This window comes from Pezoporus flaviventris, unplaced genomic scaffold (assembly GCF_033815535.1).
Source record: "Pezoporus flaviventris isolate CSIRO_AGI_PZ_B2104156 unplaced genomic scaffold, CSIRO_AGI_Pfla_v1 ptg000021l, whole genome shotgun sequence".
NCBI lineage: Eukaryota > Metazoa > Chordata > Aves > Psittaciformes > Psittacidae > Pezoporus > Pezoporus flaviventris.
Window position 1 is genome coordinate 3,651,529 of NW_026892569.1, and position 26,421 is coordinate 3,677,949.

Consider the following 26,421-nt stretch of genomic DNA (forward strand, 5'->3'; position numbering starts at 1 on the left):
GTGTTGACAGTTTGGTTTTTTAGTCTGAGCAGAGATGAAAGCAAAATTTCTAAACATTGCTATTTCTTTGGAAGCACAAACAGCAATTCCTTATCTCATGCCAGTGGAAGCCTGTGCTCTGCATGGATCCCAGTGCAGATGTGCACTGGCCTCATAAGCACAGTGGGAGAACAGTCCAGCCTCTGCTGGGGACAGCCCATGTACTTGTGCCATACGACCTCTGGGGGGGTGTAGTTGGTGTCCCTTTAATGGCATCGTGTTTGTATCTAACGGAGAGGAGCAGAACATTCTCTGACAGTTGGATCCTTTATGGTTACGTTCTTGGGAGAGGAATCTCTTCTTGAAGCAGTGGGAAGGAAATTATTTGAAATCAAATGATCCACAGTTTGTGCTGAAGCTGGTAACGTGTCAAGATTTATCCCAGTATTAAACGTCTTCCATTTTTCTTCAGTTAGTTGTACTTTATTCGCAGCTCTGAATGTCACAGAACACAGAGAGAAGTTACCTTTACTAGGACCCTACTTATGGGATGAATGTAAAATGACAGCCAAGCTCTGTTTAGAGTCAATGCTCCATGATGTATCCTGGAGTCCAAACCATGGCCACCAATGTGTGTGCAGTAGTGAGGGCACGGAAGAAGATGATTCCAGTATCCATGTCCCTCAGCTGTGGGTAACTGAGCTCCAAGGCATAGCCTCAGTGAACCGAAGTGTTTGTTCCAAGAAGGAGAGCTGCAGCCACTGCGACTCAGACTGATGTAACAAACCCAGCTGTACAGCAGTGGGGACAGGGAAAATCACAGCTCAGCAGCAGCAGGGAAGTGCCCATCCTGTTCGCTGTTGTGCCCGGGGGACTTCTGCAGAGCCCCTACCTCACAAAAACTGTGCCTCGTGCCCACAGCAAAACTGACTGAAGCCATGCTTGCGAGTGAAAAACCTCGGATCAGGACATCACCGACCAGACTTATCATGGAACATGTAACCAAAACATCACCCAAGTACACACCTCCCAGGCACGGACAGAGCAGAACTGGACAGAGAACTGTTGTTTTACGGCTGCCCTTACCTTTTCTTGTGAGTTCTATTCCTGACTTCGAAGCAAACGTGGCTGAGCCCAACATACCAAACAATGAGCAAGTGAGGAATCAATTTCATCACCAGGCTGGCAACTGGCTTGGCTGAACATGAGCTTGTGTCGCACAGAGATGTTATGGCACAACCAAGGAGATTGCAGCAGTGACCATACAACAGTGTCAAAAGTTAAGATTTAATACCAGAAGAAGGGAAGGGAAATGGTGCTAAATGGCCAAGTCCTCCAGGGAGCAAACAATAATGGAGAAATGTTAAAAAGGTGAAACTGGTTTCCTTTGAGATCAGGTTCTGATCTATGGCCACTGTAATGCACCTGGAGTTGTAGCATGACACATTAGCACTTTCAGGCAAGTTAAAGGTATGGATTTCTCTCTTTCAGTAACATATCCAATATAATGGTCTCTTGCTACAGTGCAATTGTAAAAGAGGAACACTGTTCTCTGCTCAATGCAGACATACTTTGCATACACACACTGTATCATCACCACCAATACAAAACTCCATCCCAATCAGACCCATCACCCCCTGACACACAGAGACACAAAATCTTGTATTTAAAAGGAAACTATCAAAATACAGAGCTTGCTTAAAACTTCATTTATTTGTACTGTAAGCCAAAGGATCTTAACAAAGAAATGCACTGCTAGGCCTCCTTGGGAGCTATAAACAATTGGTGCACTTGTCAAACAAAAATACATGAGCAATTAAATGACAGAGAAAAGGTACAGAATTCTTTACACACACGCTCCTATTACAAACACACACACACACACACACACACAGAGTGGTTTCCAGTTTCCTCCTGTAAGTGACAGGACAGTGTAGCTATCTAAGCCTGCTTTGTAACATGCAGGCAAATAGCCTGGAGAAACTCTCACATTAGAGAAATGATGCGACCAAATGCTTCCCACTCCGGCAGCTCTTTGTGGTACAACGTGCACTGGTAGCCTGATGCCTTTTAAATGGCTTTGAGCTAAAAGAAGGTGCTCAGCAGCACTTACTACAAAGCCCCTATTTTTCTGTCTTCAGCAAGTTCAAGTATAATATAGCAACTTTAAACCCTGAATATCTGGCGCTGATACAGCAAGGACTTGGTTACATGCTTAGCATTATGCACTACATATAAGCCCCCGAATACACAGGCAAAATTCAGAGTATCCAACATTTGCTGGTTTGGGGCTTAAGTTCAGATGAAGCAGGCACAGTTCTCTGCTGTACCCTGCTGCTTCCTTCTCAGTGTGCAAGGGGATACTTTCCCTTTGTTACCCATACATTCCATGTGCTGGAGTGTAAAGAAAACTGGTTTTGTTTACCCCCTACGTTAGCCTGACACTGCTGAGGGTATTACATTAGCAAAGGTGGTTTCATTACACTATGTCATTGGAAATAGCTAAAATACATGAGAGGAAGGGGGAGTGAGGATATAAAGTTTATATACGTATTTACATATCCCATTATTAAAATAAATGAAGGCTAATTAACAAGGAATTAGCCACAAGTATGAAACAGGAAAGGAATTAAAACTGGTTTCTAAATAAGATTAATATTAGAATCAACTACTGTTAAAACCAAAATATATCATGGTTTTGGAAGCAGTAATAAAACATATATTAATAACTGTAACAGCAACAAAACTGAAGTTACAGAATTGTTTTAAGCCACTTTGGGGAGCTCAGAAGCAGCTCAGCAGGGGGGAGTCTCCCCCTTTCTTCCTGCAAGTTGGTATTATATTAAAAAAAGTCTTCATGTTAAAGCATATACTTCTTAAATTTTAATAGCTGTTGAGAATATAACACAATTCCTTCTAAACATAATGTAGCACCTCTTGTAAACATAAAAAGCACTGGTTTCATCTCTAATAATTTTAAATGCAAAAATGCTTTTGTTTTGTAATGAATTCCATTCCTTCATTTTAATGTGCCCGTAGCTGCTGGGTTCTGCTGAATCACAGCTTACACAATCCCAGCCTCCCAAACTTCAGAGGCTTAGCACCAGAGTTATGACTGTCTGGGCAACAGGACTTTTGCTATGCAACTTTCCGTGGCTTGTAGCTACCATAGAAATGAGGAATTCAGAGTGCCCAGCATGCACCTCATCTGGCCTCATCTGACCCACAGTCAGCTTTACCCTGATACTTGAAAACAAAGATCAAAAAGCAAGCTAATATAAGCAAGTATTTTTTATAAGCTCTCAGTATTGCTATCCTGAAAGGTTTACCTACCTACCTACGTTAGGCTTAGATGATCTTAAACTTTTTAAAACAGCATGCTGAATTTGCCTTTCATTGCCTTCCGACTCTGAAGTCTTCAGTGTTCATTTGGGTCACATTCACACTCCTCTCTGCAACTAGAAGTGTTCTGTTCTTTTTAAGTGGCGGCTAAAACTTCAGTTAAACCAGACAATACTAAGTTGGAGAAGCAGTAACATCTACACTTTAAATGTCTTTCTGGGTCCTGTGCTTTCAATCAAAATAGATGCAGAGCTGCCTGTCTCCTTTGCACGTCAATTTACACATTAGTGGCAAACTGCAAGAGAAGGGATGAGAGTCAGAATCACACAAATCACTGATTAGAATTTGCAGCACACAGCCCGCAAACAACAGTTTCTGTCTGTCTGTCCTGCCTGCGAGGACTAGCAGAGAGCAGCAGTGAGACTGCTAGGACCAAGATAGTATGTCCCTTATTTCAAGCCTCTATCTTAACACCTCCTCTACTCAGATGCTTCCTGTGATGCCGTTAGCCACCTTGTGTCATTCACCCAGCACTTACGGATGTGTCACAGGCGTTTTCACACGCTGGTGTTTGCCGGTGCTTCATCCTGTGTACAGGCTGTTCACTGCAGCTGAGATGCCAGCAGGGCCTGCCTTTCCCTCCACTCAGGAGCTGCCACACAGGGAGAGAGGAACATGCAAACCTAAAGGACTTTCTCTTGGAGTCTCTTTTCTTACGAAATTGTGCATCAGCCCTGACTGGACAGGGCAGAAACCCCCAAAACTGCAATTTTTCAGAAATCGTACGTTTTAACTTAGGACACATATCCTTTTCACTCATTCACACCCCCCAGGATGGTTATTGCTAATAAACACACATTACGTGTACAGGACATACAACCTCTATCGGTTTGCCTTTCAGTACAAGAAAGCTCCATGTATCTCACCCTTCTCACCCCTCTCCTACTTTGCCTATTAAAGTGAGTAGTTCCAAGCAATGGCTAATTTTACCTGCTGAACAGACCTGATAAGTAAGATCATTTTCTCTGCTGTCTTCCTGAAGCACTTACCTACACACACCCCTCGGGGCTTACACTTAGCAAACACCCTCTGGGAGTCTGCTCTTGTATCACCACTCTTTAAGAGCATCCTCACTTTCCCAGTGACTTGTGCCAAGCACCTTTCAGCTACTGCTAGTTTTAATAAGCTGTTGTGTGTGAATCTCATCAGGTGATCATCATACTTGCGAAACCTAAACTACATGAAGTATTTTAAATAAGCATTAAAGCCATCCTGTATCCTCTTTCACTTTGAGGATCTTCATTATGATCCTACCATAAAACTCTCAACTTTCACGGACAAAAGTACCAGGCAGAAATTATGTCTATACCCCAAGTTTCTGGTGAACCGGAAAGGTGAGTCAGAGGCAGCAGTCGCAGCATCCCTGGTTGTCAGTTGCATACTACTGTTACTGTGCAGTAAACAGCAATTAGAGAGGATTAATTAAAGAGGAAACCAGATCAACAGTATCTGGTTTTGTTCTCTTCATTCACAATATTCTTGGACTGTGTCTAACGCAATTAGTATTACCAAATTATAGATACATTCTTAAAACTGTAAGACACTGGAGGGGAAGACCATGACCGTACACCACAAGAAAGGATTGTGTTGCTGTTCTCCACTAGTTGTGCAGGTGCCACAGCTTCCACTGCATTCCCCTCACATTTCTTGTACAGTCTTCCTATTGATGCTGCAATTATTTTCCTTGTAATTCCTTCATGAGATGCCCCCACAAAACTACTGAAGAGCAGAAGGGAAAAAATGAGAATCACCAGACAAAAAGTGCTGTAAAGTACAAAGAGGCACTTCTATTCCTCTAATTCTTTTAAGTAAGAGAAATCTTAGGTCCTACGTGTGAAGAACAGCAGGTAATATACCTCGAGACAGAAGTGCAATTTTAAGCAAATTCTTTCCCTTTACTACAGTAAATTTTAACTGATCCTATCACACAAGTGATCTGCTCTGTAATTCAGTGCTCTCATGAGTCAAGAATATTTGCCCTGTCATTTCAGAGTTATACTCCTGACGTCACATGGTTCAAACCATAGTTTGTCAAGCCTAAGATCTGTACAGGCTACAGTGAATACAGCTGTTCTTAAACAAGCAAACTAAACTCATCAAATGAAAGTGAGAATCTTCACCTCTCCCTGGTACAACCAAGAGTAAACACGAGAAGAGAACAAAAGACAGCTTAGGTCCTAGGATTTCCTCTGGTTTTGTAATTTCAGGGGTTATTAGGAAATTGGATAAGGGAACTATTTTAATTCTGAGTTTCAGAAAAGGAGTTCGTACTCTTCATTTTTATGCTTCATGAGATGGGGTGCAAGACTGAAAACTGCTTAAAAATATATAGCTACATTTAGTATCTGTGGTTGGCACCCAAGTAGACAATGACACGATTTTCATACACCTTCTTCATAGTTTTCTCAATTTGCTTCAAAAATACTTGCGGAATTCTCCCACATAAAGTGTGCACTGTATCCAGAAACTTGGACTGCAGAGGGTAGTACAGAGACTGGAAGAGATTGTCTTCAAATGGAAACTAAAGACAAGAAAAGAAGAATTATTAGTTTTCACCAGTTACAAAATGGCATTTTAGAAGTTTCTTTAAAAGAGCCTGCTGCAGGTAGGCAGTGACTTGTCCCCCACATTCCCACAGCATCAGCAAAGCCTGTCAGCTTCAAACACTGCTCTGCTTGAGGGCACCTGCTTTCAGAAAAGGTGTATTACCTGAACCAGCCAACTGCCCAGAAGCTGTATTTCTGGAGTCTGCATTGAAAGGAGATTTGCTAACACAGGGATACTGTAATGACACAGCTTTTAGAGAGTGGAGGTGTACTCATACAACATCCAGAGTGGGAATATGGACTTGTGTCTATATGCAAGGTTTTGCCTTCTGTGTGCCCCAAAGCTGTAGGTGCTCAGGGAGGACAAGCTTGCTTTGGGTATTTATGGACCAGAGCTGCAGAACTAGCAGGAATAACTCCATCTAAACAATTCCTTTTCCTACCTCTGTTATTACAGAAAAGTAATTTATCAGCCTTTTTAATTAGAATTTTACTATAATATGAAGATCATCTAAACCACCTCCAACACATGCATGCAGTGAAACAGGAGAGGCCAAAGCAACCTTGTTGTCTTGTGTCTGATGGGTGCACATACAGCACAGCTCTGCTCAGCCTGATCTGCTGGAAGAGCGGTCTGAGTGACCTGGTTAAAGCTATAATTACACTGAAATAAAAGGACTGCCTCTGTCAAGACAGAAGACTTACATCACGTATCACTTCATAGAGTGCCTTGAACGTAGGTTGTTTGTCATCATGGTAGACACCCCTATTTCCATGTAGAATAGAGACACCTTCTTCTTCTGCACCTTTGCAGTTGCTTCCATACATACAATGATCAGGCCGGTAATTCCACTGACAGGGAAACACATAGAGACACTCTGCCCATGTCAGTGAAGGAAGATGGGGTGAAGGAAAGAAAAAGACACATCAAACAAGAGTTACAACCAATTAAACCATGGTTCTGTGGAAAAGCTGCCACTGATATCAGGAAAAATTCAGTTAGCTCTTCTGCAAATATCCCAAACAGCAGCTACACAGGGAAGCTTCCTTGCCTCAGGGGATGACTATACAAACCTCAGCACTGTTAGACCTAAGCTAACAGAAAGAGAGGCCAACACAAAGACTGGGTGCAAACATAAACCAGGGCAGCATTTTCCAAAGCTAGAAATGACAGACTCAAACCCAGACTGTGTGCACCAGGTGGCACCACCCAGCACCCTCTGCCCCTAAGAAGTTTCTGAAGGTACAGAAATGACTAGGGAGGCACACACAACCAGCAGGGCTATGCAAAATCCTCAGTCCTTCTGGAAACAGCATGGGAAAACTTGCAGAGTATATCTGGGGTTGACTGCTGAAGCTTTCACTGAGGCTATGGCAATTTGTTATACTGAGATACAGCAGAGTGTAAAAGGTATTTTATCCACAGTCCTTCTAAAAATGGCCATCCATTAGTTTCACAGGCCTAGGTTATTTAAAGATGAGCTGAATTTCTCAAAAGGGCTTGCAACTTCCTCTCTCCTACTGATTCTTTTTCCTTTTTTAAACTCTCTGTGCACCCACAGGATTTGCAATCTGCTTATAATAAATGACACCAGTCCCTGTGACCTTTCTGCTGCAGAAATGGAGCACAATGAATCATTGCATGATGCTGGCAGGTCATGCCAGACACACTGATGACTGAATTCTTCACTTGGCCTTTCCTAGCTTCCCAGGAAGTCTGCAGCTGGTCCTGTGTGGCTCTTGAAGATGTAGGAGATAAAAGTTTCTGAAACATTTCTTCCCTTGAGGGGAAGAAATCTCCCTCTATATAGCAGGAGACTTGTCCAGAAAGGGTAGATTGTAAATGGTGCCCATTCCGTCTGACCCATCACACATCCAGAACTGCTCCCTGGTGTTGCTGAAAGGGCAGGAAGAGCAGTAATGTCTGATCCAAACCCTGCTACAGGTAACGGGGATCCTTCTGGTAACCCCGAGCAGATGTTTCCCAGTACAGTCACCAGGAGGTCACTGTGGGGAAAGGATGTCACCAGGTGCTCATGAGCTTTCACACGTCATCCGAGCGTTTGTGACCTTCTCACCGTGACGCGTTTGTGCATTTTTGCTGTCCCAGCTGGACTCGGGCTCCAGCTGTTCTGGAAGCCTTCAGACCCATCAATCATCACAGCAGCCTTCAGAGATGGGAAGAAGGGCTCGTCTCTCCAGGCCCCAGGTGCTGGGCATTTTTAAGCCAATGCACTGCATCTACAAAAAGCCACCTGCAGGATCTTGACTGACCCTTTCCCAGACTGGTCTCAACAACCCAGCAGCTTAAAAGCTGGGGCAAGTCTTGTTTTCTGGTTTAGTTGTATCCAGCTCTTTTGTTTCCTTGTGCAGTCTCATGTTACGTCATTCATAAAAAATTATTTATCAGTTACAAGGGAAGGCCAGAGACTGGTGCAGGAAACTCCCAACATGTGGATCTGATAGAAAATTCAAATACTTCTGTAATCTTTTCTTTTTCCACCACACTGAAGTTAGCAGCTTCGGTTTAACCTCACAACCAACCCAGCCTCAGCTTCTTCTTCCTCCAGTAGGCCCTATTCCCATAACATTCATTTCTTTTGGGAAATTTATTTATGATTTCATAATGAAGATTTCTTCCACTTTATTTTTTCCCTAGGACTGAGGGTGTACATCTGATGCTTGACATCTGTCTGCAGCAAACAGATGTTAGCTTATCACTTTGCTTTCGCTTTCTCCTTTTATTTGCCTGGATTTGGGTATATCCAGTTACCCAGCCTGTGACTCCTTAGAGAAAAAGGGAACAGAATAAATAAATATAAATCCAAACTTATTCTGTTCCTAAGATCACCTGAGTGAGTATGAGGTCACATGGGAAACAAGAAAAAGCAAGTAAGAATGGATACTCAGCATCCATTCAGAAGCATGAAATAAGGTCCTCAGCTTCTTTGGGAATCATGTACTATGTTGCAGTTTTGAAATCCTTGCATTTCTCAGATATTCCTGGGTTTGGAAGTGCTTGAAGTCACTTCTGTGTAACCAGTGCACCATACTCACAAGGGGCTGAATTCCCAGAAACTGTCTCAGCACTTGTGGAAAGTCATACCCTTCTAAAACACAGATGCCCAAACTTGACAGTTCCCTGGGAATGCACTCATGGGAATACAACCCCAATTCACGGGAAAAGGGACAAACTGAAATGCTATGTGCTGTTTTCAGAGGGGTTGTGCAAGACTGACAGGCAGGAATCAAAGATCACATTTTTGCTGGGCTGACAAGTACGTATGTGTTGGTCATGCTGGTCCGCACTAGGATAGGTGGGTTATGCCATCTGTTCTCTGAGAACAAGGACTGGAGAGAGCTGCTCTTAGTCTCAGAGCAAGCAGAATACAGAAGAGTAGAAAATGCATAAATGTAAGGAGCAGAATATAGATGACACGACCCTGGTGCCTGCTGAGGCAGGGTCACTCAGCTGAGAGGCTGGAAGCATCTTTCTCAAGAACTGTGAAGGAGCAAGAGTAGGCAGGGCACCAGTTTTAGAAGAGATATTCCAGTGGCTGTGTCCATTTGTATCTGCTTTGTAACTCTTTGCATAAATATCAGAATTCAGCTGTATTGCAGAAAAATAAAGCACAGCTTTGGAGAATGTTTGGCAATTTCACATTCAGATAAACATCTGAAACAAAAATATTTCTTCAGCCAGGCCCTGGTCCAGTGGTGCTTTTTAAGCACACACAAAACTTGAACTTCATTGCTGCATCTGATCATTAATGTTACACGTCCCTATTTTCTCAGAATCTCCAGAAAACAGATTTACATATTCAATGGAACCAAGTCTGAGCCCCACTAGCAGCACCACATTCAGAAGTAGTTTCACAGGCTGTAAATCCTAGTGTACTCACTCATTAACTTTATGCCCAAATACATTATACGTATAAATAACAAATGGCATTTAAGAAAAAAATATCAAGTTTGAGAAATGTTCTTAACAAATCTAATGATGACTCCCAAGAGTCATTACTTACCTGGGTTAAAGTAAAAAATTATATTTAGTAAATCCTGGTCTCCCCATGTAATGTAGTTTTTGTACTTTTGGTATAATGGATATAACATTTCCTCCCAACTCAAACCACTCGGTATCATGCTGTTCTGCAGGGCAGAAACCAGAAGCAACAGGTTAGTAGAGGGACATTATGTGATGTATAAATCAGACTGTGGCACCACTTACTTATAAGTCTGCTGAACCCCTTCACATCCCCAGGTAAAAAATGAAGAACTGCCAGGAAGTGTTAGACCTGGATAGGTTTGAAACAGCAGAGCTGATGGTGCTGTTTATCTAAACAGGAAAGCAAGGTCTCCTGGGTCTATCTCTGATGTCAGCTCCTGCTATTCAGAGTCTTCCTATTCTGAGCAACAGGAGGGAGAAAAAGTGGAAAAATGCAAAAACGCAGGGACAAGGTGAAAACTGAGTAACGAAAATGCACTCAAAAAATTATATTCCCTGAATATAATGGTTATCAAGACCAAGAGCTCAAGCTGTTCCTGTAACAATACAGGAAACCCCCAGCTTTGGCTGAGGAACAAAACCACTTGGGGCAAATAAAGTTTAAAAGAAGATCTAGAGAATATGTGCTCAATGAAAGACACAGATTCTACAAGTCAGGCCTTTCACAAAAGAGGAGACACGTCAGATGCCAGTGAAAATTCTCCCCTCTCATTTATATCAATTCATAGAGTCACTTGATCTGCAGCAGGATTCAAAATTCTATTTACAGCAGACACAAAACATTACCATTTTCTCTGGGTATTTACATCAGGCTTTCCAATTTCAACAACACCACAATGACTGCAGTAGAGATCCTGGAGTTTATTCTTTCATGGGTCTTTCTAGGGAAAAAGGAATGTTTAAGCAGCCAGTTTCACTACTGCTAACAGACTGCATCTGCAGTTCTCTGTGCTCCGGTCTCTTGAGGAAGCTTTACTTGTTTTAATAATCATTTTCCCTATAATTTATTTTAGTTCCCAGTTATATATATATACTCTCTATTTTTCAGATTTCTTATATTACAAACTTTATGTAATTTTATACTAAGCTTTACAAGCCGTGAAAGATACAGAGCTCATTCCTTCCTGAAACAGCTGTATCTCTTCTCACCTTGAACTGAGTGTTGCGTATCCGTGTTAAATTCATTAGCATCACTCCGGAATTGACTCCAGTTGTCCCATAATAAGGGTGACGTGCAAAGCGACTGTACCAGCCAATCTTTGGTATCTCATGCTCTGGGGCCATAGCAGCTAGCTGTGTGGAGTTGAACTCTGTCAGGATGTTCCAGATGTCATCGATGGGCCTCAGGAAGAGGACATCAGTGTCCACATAAAGGAGAGAATCCACATCCTTCAAAATGACCTTTTGGGTTTGCACAGCAAGGAGAGGAATAGATGAAAAGAAAATAGACAACAGGAAGATTATTGGCAGAAGGTACTGTTATTTTAAAAGAATAATTTGAAAGAGGTTATTGATTTATCAGCTAAATGTAATTACACACAGGAATAGCAGTTACCAGGTTATTGGTTTGTTGTTTGTTTAGTGGGTTTTTTTCGAACTGCACAGCAAACAGCAACCAGACCACAGAAGTTGGATTCTAACCTTCATATGAAACAGTAATCCACCGAGCTCTCAAAAGTACCTGCAAGGACCATTTAGTCTCAGTTCAGAAATAAAATGCATAGGATATTTATTTACATAGCTTTCTTCTTTTCAAGATCTGTAAGTGGTGAAACATACAGCTTGCTCCACTAACAGAAAGGGTAAGCTGGTAGAACAGAATACTTTCCATCTCTATTTAGTATCATGTTTCCTTATGCCTTTCTAGTGACTGTTTTTCCTATTACAACCCTGTGCTCCTGGGAGACTTACATGCAGTATTAATATATACAAATGTTCCCCATTAATTAAGAAACCCCATTGATCACCAAAAGGTACATGCATCCTCCTGAAGACCAAAATTTGCTTGGTAAAGTGAAATGTCACGTTAAAACTCAATAGGTCGGATTCTGATTTCTGTTATCAGACTATCAGGAATAACCACAGTGGAGTTAGTCAAGTCAGAAGGGCATAAACTGTCAATTAGAGGCAGGATATTTCACCTAGTCTTGCTTACAATGTTCCCCCTTGTGGCTATCCATATCCTTACATGCTCATTCCTTAACTGGAGTAGGGCAAATGATAAAGCACTTCAACAGGGCAAGAAAACTCCCTCCATGTTTGCACCAGCTATCTGTAAGGATGGCTGTTAAGTAATAAATATTATTAGCTAAAGTTGACCATCAGTTCCAACTGCATTGTTGTTGCTCTTTTTTATTTGCTAAAACTCAAAAATTCCCAAAGGACTCAAAATTTCTCATATTGGTCTCAGCCAAAGCCCCGTTTCTCTTTCTTTTTGTCTTTAAAAAGCAAATCCAAAAGGCTATTGATTTTCACCACTCAGTGAACAGGACAATCACTCCTCCATGAAGCAATGATACTAATGACAAACTCTATTCAAGCAGGTAACAGTAAATGCTACTAAATCAATTGAATTTTACATAAATTGAAGTGCACTGTGACTGACAATTACCTGTGCAACAGAGTGAGCAACAGATTTTGAACAAGTGTGGGGAAAAAAATTACCTTTAATCATGCTCAGCAGGCCAAATCCCTGAGTATGGACTTCAAGGGGATTTTTCACCTGACTGCACACTTTGGGATTCCGACTGACATTTAGCCAAGTTTAACAAATCCCTCACCTGTATTCCTGACATAGTAACTACATTTTCTTCCTACGTATCAGAACAAGGAGAAGGCAAGCGTCTCTACATATTAAACACAAGTTATACTGACAAGAAGCTCCAAGAAAACAATCCAACACAATGCCCATCCTTTGCTGGATGGAAGGTTATAGCGATACACCATTTTTCCACAAAAACCATACAAACCGCATGTGCAGGTATAAATAAACGAGTGACACAGTTCAATAACACACCAGGAGCTCAGAGGCAAACATTTGCAAACATTCTGTATCCTGGAGTCCAGTACTAAAGAAAAAACAAGTAAAAAAAGAATCCTACTTTAAGAGTAAATCAATAGAAGTCAGATGGTTGAAAAGAATGGGTTTTTCAACTTAAGGGTATCCCAGATAGAGTGTACTATTCTGCAGCATCTACAAGTCCTGTTCATAGGCACCTACTATATGAAGTCTTAGAAAATTAAAATATGTTAAGAAAAAAAATCACCCTAAAATTTAGTCCAAGACAGAAGATAACACATGAGGAATACTGGGCTTTGCCTGAGGGATCCATGGCACACTGTACACTATGAAAGGTTTCTTCTAAGGGTACCCTGCTAGGGAGACCAGTTTGGGTATCTTCCAGCAGAGGGTGAAGGGGGAAGCCTGGACACTGCTTCTTCCAGCAGAAAACTGTTCTTTCAGCAACCTTAAATCTACACATTCATTTAAGACTGTGGAAGTCAGTGGACTGTAATAATTTTCCTACACACAGACAGGTCCAAGCAGATATTCCAACTCTTAGAGAAGCAGGTGCCCAGCAGCATCTGACCTGAAGTTTTTCACCTTGTATTCCTCCACTCGGGATTCACATGCTCTTTCAGAAGATTCTTCCCTCTCCTGTGTTCAAGGTGTTGCCCTGCAGTGACACCCAACAGTCTAATGAAAAAAATCTGTGCTACTTCCTTTAAGCCCTTCACACTTTTCTCTTTCACATGTGAAGTGTTAAGACTTATTTAAAACCTGTGGTGTCAGTTTGAATTGATCCCATCTCCTTCTGGCTACGCATTTAACCTCACCTTGCTTAGGGGAATTTAACTGCAGAAATTGTGGCTCTAAGAGTTCCTATTGTAGCTCCCAGGATTTCAGTGGAGTTACACTGGGGATACACTTCATTTCAGTAACCCAGCATTCCCAGTGACCCACAGCTTTTGTTCCCAAATTGAAGAAGTTTTTGAAAAAAAATATTTTAGGCTTTACTCAGCCCTCAGAATACTTGCATTTACTTACTCAAAAGCATACAAGGAAGACAATGAATTTTGACCTTGCTGCTTTTCAATGTCAAAAGCAGTTGAGTACCACAAGGTAACCCTATGGTGCAAGAGACTTAGCTCCAGCTTGTTCTGCCTGCTCCAGATGCTGCACAGCTAGGGCTAGGAGTGCTCTGAGCCTGCCAGGACAGCCAACCAGAGCAACATAACTGCAGCTTAAAAATGACATGCATCTGACATGGAGCATAAGCCATGCAAGACTGTCTGGTAGCCCAGGTTCACACTTGCTAGCTCAAAGCATGCAGACATACCTGAGAGACTGTGATTTTTGAAACGACTGGTCAGAAACATGGCTTCACTGGACCTGTCTTCCTCCTCACGCTACTGGCATGAACAGCTTAAGAGAGGTGTGATTTTCTTGCAGCTATATAAAATATTCTTAATAATCTGTCAAAAAGCTCTGCACAGAACTGCCTATATTTAGCCTAACACTTCACTTAAATACTCAGTTATCTGTAATTCGATTTCACAACTTCTGTCTCCATAGATTCTGCCTGTGTTAGCAAGGTTGGCAAGTAATAACACACATACTGGTGTACTGTGAAGCTGTGCTACCTAATGGTTTGCAATGGCCAGCATGGAAGTTAATCAGAGCTTTATCCAGAATTAAGGACAAATCACAAATCTTGATGCTAATGGAGCAGTACCACAAAGTTGAGTTACTAAACTTAATTGTATTAAGAAATTAAGTCAGATGCAGAAACTTTCGTCTAGATAAGATCCTGGTAACTTACCTAGTGCTGCCACTAATTCCCAGTGCTGCCACTGATCCACTGGGTTGGATCCTTTCATGTACTCAAAAGGACATTTGTTATACAGGGATATTGCTAATCTACCTTAAAAGCTCCTAAGTAGATTAAGTGTTATGAGAAGGGTTCTAAATGTTAGTTACTATGAGAGCTAAAATCATCCAAAAATCCCTTAAGCATTTCATTTTAGCTGATTGTTTTGGTAGCTCCAAACCAGCAATATAGACAGCGGCAGGGCAGCTCTGTGGTTTGTGACATTTGTGAGACCAGAAGACAGTTTTTCACCCGGTGTCTTAACATCCATATCAGTATACAAAACAGTTTCAAGTGATTGCTGAGAGCATTACCCTCCTGGTTAATTTTTGAAGTTTCCTTTTGTGCTCATGTTAAGATCCATCCATATTCTGTCTTTGCAAATCTCATTGATTGTTCTATTGCAGTAGATTGCTGCAAGAGATTTAGACTTCTGAGTTTATGTGGAGGCTCAATCTACTTTCCCTGCATGTAAGAGGCAAACATGATCAGATGTCACAGAACACCTCTGTAAAATGCAGGATGCTGTATGATCTTAATACTTTAGCAAGCCCAGTAGATTCAACAAACTGAGAATGGTTTCATCAACATCAGCCTGTTCTCCAGGACAAAGCAGTTCATTACTACAAGCTGCAGGATCACATCCCAGAGCTCTAGTTTTGTCAGTGAGTAAAACCATTGAAAGATTCTTAAGCAATTTTCTCTTAACACATTCCTCACACCCTCCTGTCCACTTTCACATGCCTGCTGGTGCTGTAGAAGAGATTGCTTTGGCAGGAGAGCCACTTGTGAATCAAAGACTCACATTCCACTCAGGCTTAGCATTATCAGGAGAAAGACAATTTGCACAACTAAGAGCTAAACAGCTGATAACTACTGCTCTCCTGAGATCCTCCCTAAATCCAGGCACCTTTTATACCACCGCAGGGGAAAATGCTTATTGCAGGGAAGGCTAAGGGGAAAAAAAAAAGGATGCTGACATCCTGCTGGTATTTATTTAAAATCTAAGGCAAAATAGTTCTGTAAGCAATACCACCAGCAACCCTCTGCTCCCACTGTGTGCCGACTGCATTTCTACAGCACTGGCTCATTCAAATGGGATATCAGAACCTCCTTATCAAGCACCAAAGTAAATAATAACTGTGGCTGAAATTACCCAGGAACATCCCAAGGTTCTGTCACCCTGTGAACTTCAATACCAAAGTCCAACTGGACTCTTGCCACCACAGCTATTACTACAACTTGTTTTCTTTACTATATTCACATCAACTTAAGTGTCAGCTGCAACTACTCTCGGACAACCGCCCCCCCCCCCATTTGAAGCCATAAATCTCAGCCTGAACACACACAACATTTTGCAACTGCCCCAAGAAAAACAAACATTTACAGTTCAGGCTGCCTCCTAGCTTTGATAAGACAATATGCAATGCTCTAACACTCCTTTACAGAACATTACTGGTGAACTTTGGCAACATGTGAGTGGCAAAAAAAGAACCAAAAACGCACTGCCCAGGCTAAAGGAATCAGAATGGATACATAACCCTTTTCTGTCATCAGAAAGGTAGTGGCAAATAAAAGTGAAATTGTTTCTGTGATGAGAGTTTACCAAAATGCCAAAAATTATCACCGTAGTAAGAACAGAGAATTGTGTTTGCGCAGTGAAAGGTGTCCCATTTGAGTACATCCCTACAAACAATCTGTACTGAACAAGCTAACTCTTGGGGATTATTTTCCAGGTGATGTAAATATTTACTCAGGGTAGACAGCATTCCTGCTGAAGCTGGAGTTACTTTCAGCCCATCTGGCCTCTGTGTGTTTGATAGTCTACCCCTAAATGGCAGATAAACAGAACTGCTGACAGCACATATTTTCTCACATATGCATTCATAGCCTACGTCTCTGGACCCGCAGCTGTCTCCTGATTGTTTCCATCTGAGAAAGTAAAGATTTCTTTGTCATCCTCCCCCATTTCTGGTAAGGCAGCAATGAAATCTGGATCATGTGAATAGCCTGTCACTTACTGGAGTCACCCCAATCAACAGCAATGCACAAGATATTTTTGACAGATGTTCTCAATTCCACAGAAATCGCTTTATGCAAAAGTTCTTTCCATTTTGATATTCTGTGTATGCAAAATTGTTATCAACACCTCCCTTCTCTCCAGCAACATTATATGTTTTCCAAGTTTATGACACATATTATACAGCAAAAAATACAGCTTTCCAGTGAGCCTGAAGATCCCAGGATACACAATGCTTTTGCATGAAATCTGACTTGGAACACACTGGAATTAGTACCTTAAGGGCAAATCTGACTGTCTTGGAAAAAGAAATAAAACTCAAGGAAAAGGGATTGCCAAAAGCATCAGTCTAAGGACTAACATATGGAAAGGGAGATAGTGGGTAAAGAGGATATGATGACTGCACACTGAAAATAATGTTATTTATGGAAGGTATGCAGCATCTACCCTGAAAGCATCTGCCCTGAAAGAGCTCTTGCACTGAGTCTTAAAAGGCTGAGAGCCTAATGGAACTAGAGACAAATAAGAAACACACATCCTTTGTTAGGAGGAGAAAAAGTGAGGCTGGATTCCTGTTTTGTTTTGCTTTTAAGTGGCTAAAGCATAGGACTAAAATATCTCTAAGCAGATGTTTTAGACTGAAAATGGTTTTAATATTACATTAACAAAGCTTCCTTTTGGTGGAATCAACCTTTTCCTGAAGCAACCCACTCAGAATTCAGGTGCCTTACCGGAAGAAAAAGGCGCTGGGCAGCACATGGTTTGAATAACTTTTTCCATTCCTGAGCATTTCCTACTGAGAAGGTTATTGGGTAAATGTTGTATTCAAACTTCTTTGTGTATGAGGAAGGCCATTCCTTCAGCTGAAAGACATGGGGGGAGGAATTAGACACTACATTTATATAGCTTTTTAAAAACAAAATATATGCATCTGTAAGGAGTTTATAAACCACGCACAGCACAGAAAGCGTTTAGCTGCTACTTGTTGATGTCAGACTAATTTTCCTCAGAGATTTGTGACTTGTGACTCATGTATTTATTTACCAAATGACAAAGAAACTCACCTTCTTCTCAAATTCAGGCTTAAGGGAATCCTCAGCAAAAATGTGAAAACAGAGCCTTCTGTTGCTGAAGAGAAGTGCCGATTTCAGCATGATCAGCGTCTCTTCCAGCCGGTCCCCACATGCCACAACTGCCAGATGCATGCATTGCAAAGATGAAGGCTCTTTTGAATGTTTCTGTTCTCCAGGCTTCCTGGAAATTCATAAATAGACATAGAAGAAATACTGAGAGAGACATAAAGAGAATCCTGCATTAACAGGTATCAGGGAGGTTTTTTACTCCCCTTCATTCTGTAAGGGATCAGGAAGTTTGTTCCTGATTACATACCCGCAGAACATGCGAGCCACATGCCATTTTTTGTCAACAGCACAAATCAATAGTTTTAAAAGTACAACACAAAGAAATACACTATTTTCAGAGATTTTCTAGTTATCCCTGCATTTCTGGATTTGCATAAATCACTGTGCTACACACACAGATGAAACTAATTCAACAGCATCTCAAACCAGACAACAACTCGCTCTGTGCAAATGATAGTTGTTTTCTTTTCCCCCAGCTTAGATGTTATGAAGCCAGAATGGACTGATTACTACCCAGCCAACTTTGTAACAAAATGCAGATTGCAGAGCCACATCCAGTAACTTCATTACCAGGCCCATAATGGCTAGGCTGGAAGAAGACACCCATACTTTCAAAAAATCCACTCCATCCATATGTAAATTATTCTAAGAGTTAATTAATTTTGCTATTAAAAAAGCATGCCTTAATCCTGGCCTGAAGGTACTGGCATAGTTCCAAAGGACCACTCTCCATTTCTCCCCACGGAATGCCTGAGATTTTGCTAAAATAGGGATTTTTAAAAACAAACAGATTCACATGTCCCAGATGAATCAGACTACATTCCACAAGCAGTCAAGGACCAAACTACAGGGTTTTCACCGAGCATCCATCTATGTGGGCTTTAAATCTAAGCTAAACTATAGGGGAATCTGTGTGGAGAAGGCACCGAGTCCATTTGCTGGCCAGAAAAATCAGGGTTCTTTTGGGGAGAAGACATTGTGAAAATACGTCCTTTTGGTTTTGTGTGTCCCCCCATCAGTATGGAGAGGTATAAATCACATCCTCCAGGAATGTTTCTACTGTATTGTATTCACATTCCAACATGGATGGCATTTATACTCCATTACATGGATGTGTGCTGACAAAGCAACTAAATCACAGGCATCGTAATCATTATGGGAGAGTTCAAAAGGCTAATCATAGATCACTACCAGTTCTTGACATATCACTGAACAGAGAGCATCAATCCCTGCCTCTTCTCAGCACAAACAATTACATACATGCAATTAATCAGCAAAGTTAATATCTGAAACAAAAGTTCTAAATAAAGAGAAAAATGACAGTCATAAAGCTGTCACTATCTTCTTCCAGACATTAAAATGCTGCTCTGTGTAACAGCAGTGTAACCCACCTCTGTGTTAAGGAATACCAGACAGTGGTACTTACTGACTATACACAGCAACAAGTTTCATTAAGGGTTTAAAGTCTTAGGCTTTACTCTTAATTAAACCCCAATTTCATCAGTGTATAAATAATTGAATACTACATCTCTGTGAAGTGGTATTTACTTTACAACCTATTAGTGTAAAAACCACTGAATTATTGAAGTGAATAATTAGCTGCTCACACAGATCCCCTTTTCCCCCCTTCTCCCTATCTGTTTAATGTTTCCTCTTAATTGAGTCTCTAAATCAAGCCATATGCAAGATGAGAACTGCTTTGATATAGCTTGTGGCAATGGAATTCATTGGGAGAGGGACTAAACTCTAAGCTTTTATTGCAACATTTCAAAACCCAACACCAAAGCACTGAGCTTTTCTTTGCAATTTTAGCCACAGTGAACTCCACATTATGCAGCTATTTCTTAGTGAAAAAGACAGTATATGTAGACAAGCACTTCCAACAAACAGACCCAGCAGAAGCAACTCTTGATGAAAGCAGAATGCCCTGTAAGCCCATGGGAGCTGCAGATGAGTAAGAGACATCCTGCCTGCCAACAAAGACACCCTCTCAGCCCCAGAGACCAGAGCCTCAGAGATGAAGCATTATGAGTCTTGAAGGCCTGGACTGAAGGGGTTCGGGAGCCTGCAGTGGCCTAAATAGGCATAAAAATCCCCAAGAAAAGGAGCACGAGGCTGTACTTCAACTGCCCTAGTAGGGACACTGGGGGCAACGGTTAGTTAAGAAGTACATAAGCAAAACAAGAGGGCTGTGAAAACAAAGATGAGCTGGTAAGGGAGATAAGAAAGTGCCACAGCAAGATGCATTTGACAGCAATTTTAGCTTAGCCTTCATAAAATTACTATTATTATCCAGAAGTCTGCAAAGAAGCAGGTGTAAAGGCAAAGTCAAACTGCCAGGAAGGCAAAAGAGCCAGTTATAGCAAAGAACGTCACAACTCCCCATCCCTCCTCTTTACACACATGTACTTACAGTGAAAGGAGGAACAAAGGGTGGGGAGAAATATAATCTGAGTCAAAGGATATTCCTTAAAGGTCTGCAGGATACAGCCAAAGTCGTCAAACCAAAACAGTTCCAGTTTGACCAACAGCATCTATTCTCCCTTATACAGAATAAATGGCTGTGCTGGCTTAGCTGGATCCCCTCATGAAGGCATGAGAGCCTCCACCACGTATTGTAAGGAAAGAAACTGCAGGTTAGAAATTAGCTCATACCAATAGGGCAGCTACTTCATTTCTACCGGGGTTAAGTTGGGCTGGGCACCAGGAGCCTTCTCATTCAAACAGACTTACTGCTTAACGAAAGCTGCTTTAAGCTGAGGTTTCATATAAGGTACATACTGAATCCTGAGTTGTAGAACCACAGAACCGTTTAGGTTGGAAAAGACCTTCAAGTCCAACTATAAAGCTAACACTACTATGTCCCCCACTAAATCATATCCCTAAGTGCCGTATCTACACATCTTTTAAATACCCTGATGTTAGAGGATGTCTCCTCTAATTGCAAACGTTTATTTATCATGCAGTTTCCAGCGGCTGATGCAAACATGCTGGGAAGCAGAAGGCTTTGTGATACACTCCCTGCTCAGGTGTTCCTGGACAACATAACTAATGGAACACAAAACATGCATACTTTGTTTTAAAGGATGCAGTATGTTAATACTGTGGTAAACTGTACAAGGGATAAAATGTGATATATAAAAAACAGCTGGCAAGCAAGAAATAATATATTGGTAAGTATCAAACTAAGACATTGATGGGCTTTTGACACAGAGAAGTACTCAGTGAGTGGCTGAAGGGTGAGTGAGCATTGGTTTCAGCTCTATTTCAGTAAGTCAGTCCTTGCAAAGCTTTGGGCGAGTCATTAATTCTTTCTGCTTTAGTTGTCCTACCCATAAAAGAGGAGCAGCTGTTATAGTACTAATGGTAACCTACCTCAAGAGACTTCCAAGCACATTAAAAGAGCATGTAGATCCACAGAGTGCTACAATTATTATTATTAGCTAATTCTTCCTAACATTCACACACACATTCATTTATAGTCCAACGTACTGGCTATGGACAGAGCCTATGATTGGATTTTACAATCTAAATTAGATGTTTAAATGCATTTAAAACAATACAATGACCTGGGCCTTAGAGTTTAACATGTTTAACAAGAACAAATAAACTAAATATACAAGGTTTTTGTTACAGGCCTTGATATCCTTCTTCTAATTTCAGTACATAAATGTAGCTTGTTGATGTATTAGAAATCTAACTTACATAACATGCCTAACTCTTTGAGCTGTTCAGATAAAAATGCTTCTTGCTCTCCCTTATGTGCTGTTCTCATGCTATTATATGGCTTTAAAATTAAGCACTGTTGCCTAAGATTAAGCACTACAGAAAACACCACCAAATACTTGCAGAATACATCCATCTGAAACAGCTGAAGACAGGCTTGCTAAGACATAGCACAATAAAATGGTTATACCAAAGGCTTCTTTCCAACAAGCCAGACCAACTCCCATCCAGTTGCCCAACAGTATTTTATTTACGGTATACATTTTTTTCTGACAGGCATGGTTACTGAGACAGCAGAGGCCTGAGTGCTCCAGCACAACAGAGAGCATTTCTAGGCCTTAAAGTTTAGATTACATGCAATTTTCTTATTAGTCACAGCCAAAGTGTCTCAAACATAATGAACCCAAAACCTGTCTAAATCAATCCAGATCCATTCAAAGTAATGCATTCCCATCTCGCTACAGACCCTGTTAATCTAGTCAAGCCTCCAAATTCATTCCTGACAGATAATGCGTGCAGATTCTTACAAAATGCAGTAGAGTTGCTAGTTTTTGAAAAGGTCTTCATATTATGATCTCATTTACACTTGCAGTATAAACAAGGTTAGATTTAGGCATTATATCAAAACTAGTGATTCACTAAATAGGCTCTCTCCCTGACAGTCAACACTGCCCCAGTGAGTCAATGTCCCAACAGTGGCTTCATTATATGAAACACATTCCCTCACAGACTTTAAAACATAAATTAGAAAGCTCTAAATGTTTTTTAATAGTTTTCCTAATTTAATGCAGTTGCACAAAACTGTAGCTGCTGACAATCAAAAAACTGTTGAAGTTTCAACCTCCTCCTACTGCTCAGAGAAAGGGAAGAAAACCACTCTGTATCAGAATGGATGTTTCTGTCTTCTTTTATCAAGTAGGCTCCCTGTTAGACAAGTCTGAGGTATTTGGGCCTTCAGTATGTCATTACAGGCTATCAAACTTGAGCCAAACCTGTATGTGTGCACACAGACTGCAAAGAAAGAGAAAGTATCTTGACAGGATACCATATAAGAAATGTTCTCCTTTGGAAGAGTCATTTCAAGGGAACTAAATGTGCTGGCAAAGGTTCACTTCCACGCTGGTTTAATAGAAAGTGTGGTCACATCTGCCCTTCAAATGTACAATAACCCTTTTGCTTTTTGATACTTTACACACATTGGTTTGGCACATACTTATAATTATACATATAAAAAAAAACCTTACTGAAGGCAGAGGACTTAGTACTTCCAAGAGGAAGGATCAATAAAGCCAGCATCAAAAGTCAGTTTTCAGAGCTAACCAGAAACTTAAATGCAATGCTCACCTAGATTTGCCAAAATTATCTAGTAACCAAAGCAGGACATATGAACACATTTCCCAGCATTTGCCACATACCAGCCAGCTGATGCTGTGTGACTGAGTTCAGCTTTTATTACATATGACTACTTACAGTAGAAGGAACCTGCAGTTCTTACAAACTTAGTATTTTCTGTTATTATCACACATAACAACACGAAGCACACTAAAGAAAGCAGTACTACAAAATCCCAGTTAAAACACAATTGCCCTCGCTGGCGACATGACTGATTCTTACACAGCAAACATGCATCCTAAATAACATCTTTGATTATTTCTGAGTTCAGTCCCAAAGCTGCATCCTTCTGATGAAACTACACAGATCAACCTGGCAAAACTGAATTAAAACAACTTTTTATATTCATGTAGACAAAACTTCACTAGGGTTATTTGAGTCCATCATGCAGTCTACATAGAAACACCTAAAATGTGATCAGGTCACAAGGTCTTACGCAGTCATAATCTATGTTTTATTATCCTGAAGGAATCATACCATATTACGTCTCTCACAGCAAATAAAAAATGCTTTCCTTTGCACATAAGGAGTGACTAAAATAAAATTATTTATACTATAGGAAGGAATTGGCAACAACCCCAATTCAGTATGTTACATTGGATGTACTCTACTGTAAGCACATGCATGAGCAAAGCCTATTATATCCAGGGGAATACTCAACCCTCAAGTTAGTAACTACCTAAATCATTGTCCATTTATTCCACTCCAAATTGAAGCCCCTCTCACTGCCTTTGGTGTACTCAGGATCAGGCTTTTTAAAGCCAAGCAGATCCCACCACCTGATGATTTCACCATGTGAGTCTGGATGTGATTCATCACACAGTGGTGGGTATTTCTGCCTTTCCAAGAACACAAGCATCTCCTTGCCTTGGACCACATTATCTCACACACTCCCCCAGCAAAAAAAAAAAAAAAAAAAAATTATTTTTATGGACACTCTGACTTAAATAAATTTTATTTTCATAGTAGCTAACACATTGTGCAATCTTTCAGCAAGGGGCAGAACTGGACCCACAGAATTGTGCTTCTCTTCTGCACAAGCTCCTGCTGGTGCCAGTGGTTCGGGATCATGTGCTGCCAGCAGATGTGAGGGGAAAACAACGCCCACCAAAACCTACCGAAAAAACGCATAACCAAACAAAAAAAATGAAGAAGTGGCAGGGTTTAAATTGAGTATTTTTTGTGTTGTGCTGCACACCTTGTAAGAAGTACTTTCAAAGTCAATGAATAATAGAAAAGTTAGATAATGTCAAACTTTGGAACATGAAGATGCTCACTGAAAAGCTCATTGGAATGGAACAGTTGTTTATTCTCTCCAGCAGTTTCACACTTTCTGGGCTCCTTCCTTCAGTGTTCTTGATTTCCATGATAATCGCTGAGATATGCCTTAAAGAAAAATGACTTCAGGAGGTACAGTTGCTAGTGGAAATAATCCTGCTTTAATACACACATTTGAATTCTGCCCATGACCCATTCTCAGCCACGGTAAACATCTCTTGCATTCAGCAGGGTAACAATGCTGGTAAGAAACCAACTGCTTTAATAAGTTAAGGAATAAGAGCTCAAAAAAACAGGAACAGGCTTTCATTCAGAACATATCTGTGAAATCGTGAATCAAAGACACAAAGACATACCAAGTTAATTAGATATATGAGGTCACACTGACCATAATATAGTTGGAATGCAAAGGCGAAAACAGTCCTCCACCCACCGAGAGCACGCTGCCCACATCTTTTGCTGAAGTAATTAGTTTTTTAACAAATACTCTGCCTGTAAGGTGCTGAAAGAGGAAACGCAACACACCACGACTTTAAGCTCATTTTTAAAGTTCCGCTAAATTAATTTACATATTAAAGGTATGCAAAATAAAAAGCTTAAAATCCGCAGATGCCTTGCAGTTTGGAACCCAGCGGTACCAGACATAAATAGCCACCTTCCCTTCTCCCGGGGGCATTAGCGACAAATTAGTATTAAGTGTAGCTCCCGAGACTGACAGCGGCTCCTCACGGGCTCCAGGCAGCGAGTGCCGCATTCCCCCACGTCAGCCTTCAAAACAAGGCCAAACTCATGAAAAAGCGGCTATTCCAGAGGCCGCCGTCGCACAGGCACGCAGCGGGGGTAATCGCCCCGCTGGATGCAGGGACCAGAGGCGGAGGCGAGACCTCCACGTACTTTCGTGGCATCTCTGACAACCACGCTCCGAGTGAAAACTGGCAGGAAAAAGTTTGTGCTTCGGCAGCCAGAGCAGTTTGCAGAAGAGTTTCTAATCGCTGGTCACTCGCAGACGCGAGGGGAAACCGACCTGGGACAGGGGCGTGCCCCAAGGACCGGGCGGCCGAGAGACACCAGCCATAGCAGAGGAGACCCGCGGGGCGGGAGGGCCCGGGCACGCGTGAGGCCACGCAAGCCGGACAGCGACCGTGCTCCAGCGGCCGGAGCGGGCCGCGCCTGGAGGGCTCCTCGCCGATGGCAGGGGCAGGGGTGGCTGCGCGGGGGTCGCCGGCCGGTCACGCGTGGTCCAGGCTAGCTCCCGCGCCCCGGAGCCGGTACCGTTACCTGGCGCTGACGAGCCTGCCCCCGGCGGGGCTCCTCCGTGGCGGGCTCCGGCTGAGCCGCGGCTGCCGGCGGGCGGGCGGCACGGCGGGGCGGGCGGGCGCGGAGGGCGCGGGCGGCGGGCGGGGGGGCTCGGCGGCGCTGCCCGCCAGCAGATAGAGCAGCAGCAGGCTGCCGAGGCACAGCAGCGCCGCCGCCACCTTGCACGACAGCCGCATGGCGGGAGGTCAGGCCGCCCGCCCGCCCGCCGACCACATCACCCGCCGCACGGAACGGCACGGACGCGGCCCGGCCCGGTGCGGGGACGTGGCCGCCGAGCCCCGGCCCGGCGCCCGGCAGGAGGGGCGGGGCGCGCCCTACCGTACTCTCTGGACTAGCTGCCCCAAACACTCCGCCTGCAGCCGCACGGGCCCGGCACTCGCCCCGCGCCACGGAACCTCCGGAACACGGTTCGCGGATGGAGATAACGGGATGGCGGGGGCTCTGTGGAAAAACCTTGTTATTTAACAACGCAGTCAGCACGTAGTAGTAGCCTCGGTAGAGGCGGAGGAACAGCCGGGAAGGGCTTCAGGCCTCCGGCTCCTGCCCCACTGCCTTGCTCGAAGGCACCTCTGAGACCTCTGCTTGTGCAGGTGTGCAGTGATGGAAGAGCGTAGGTGTGCTCAGGATGTTGGGCAGGAGGAAAAGATAAGAGAGAAAGTTGGTCTCTGAAGCATGTTTCACCTGACTGTACTAACAGGCAAGCTTCTGTTTCCCTCTGCCATGCCATGCTGGTTTATCACCA

General features: G+C 42.3%; 2 protein-coding genes across 2 annotated transcripts in view; both read right to left on the reverse strand.

Annotated features, from left to right (window-relative positions):
* Nucleotides 1-26,421, reverse strand: part of PPP4R2 (protein phosphatase 4 regulatory subunit 2) — a 67,154-nt gene that overhangs the window by 36,647 nt on the left and 4,086 nt on the right. The window lies entirely within an intron of this gene.
* GXYLT2 (glucoside xylosyltransferase 2) lies at nt 1,674-25,926 on the reverse strand. The gene is made up of 7 exons (XM_061455719.1): nt 25,641-25,926; nt 17,889-18,078; nt 17,556-17,687; nt 11,083-11,334; nt 9,953-10,076; nt 6,633-6,805; nt 1,674-5,902 (listed from the first exon to the last, which is right to left on the reverse strand). The coding sequence occupies exons 1-7, from the start codon at nt 25,853-25,855 to the stop codon at nt 5,720-5,722; spliced, it is 1,269 nt and encodes a 422-aa protein (XP_061311703.1). The 5' UTR covers nt 25,856-25,926; the 3' UTR covers nt 1,674-5,719.

Bases quoted from the DNA above. Each gene is read 5' to 3' on its own strand.
- GXYLT2 (XM_061455719.1), bottom strand. From the start codon at position 25,855: ATGCGGCTGTCGTGCAAGGTGGCGGCGGCGCTGCTGTGCCTCGGCAGC. The intron at 17,688-17,888 runs GTGAGTTTCTTT...CATGTCTTTCAG, and splicing joins AGCCTGAATTTGAGAAGAAG to CTGAAGGAATGGCCTTCCTC. The intron at 5,903-6,632 runs GTAAGTCTTCTG...TCTTGTCTTTAG, and splicing joins TCTATGAAGTGATACGTGAT to TTTCCATTTGAAGACAATCT.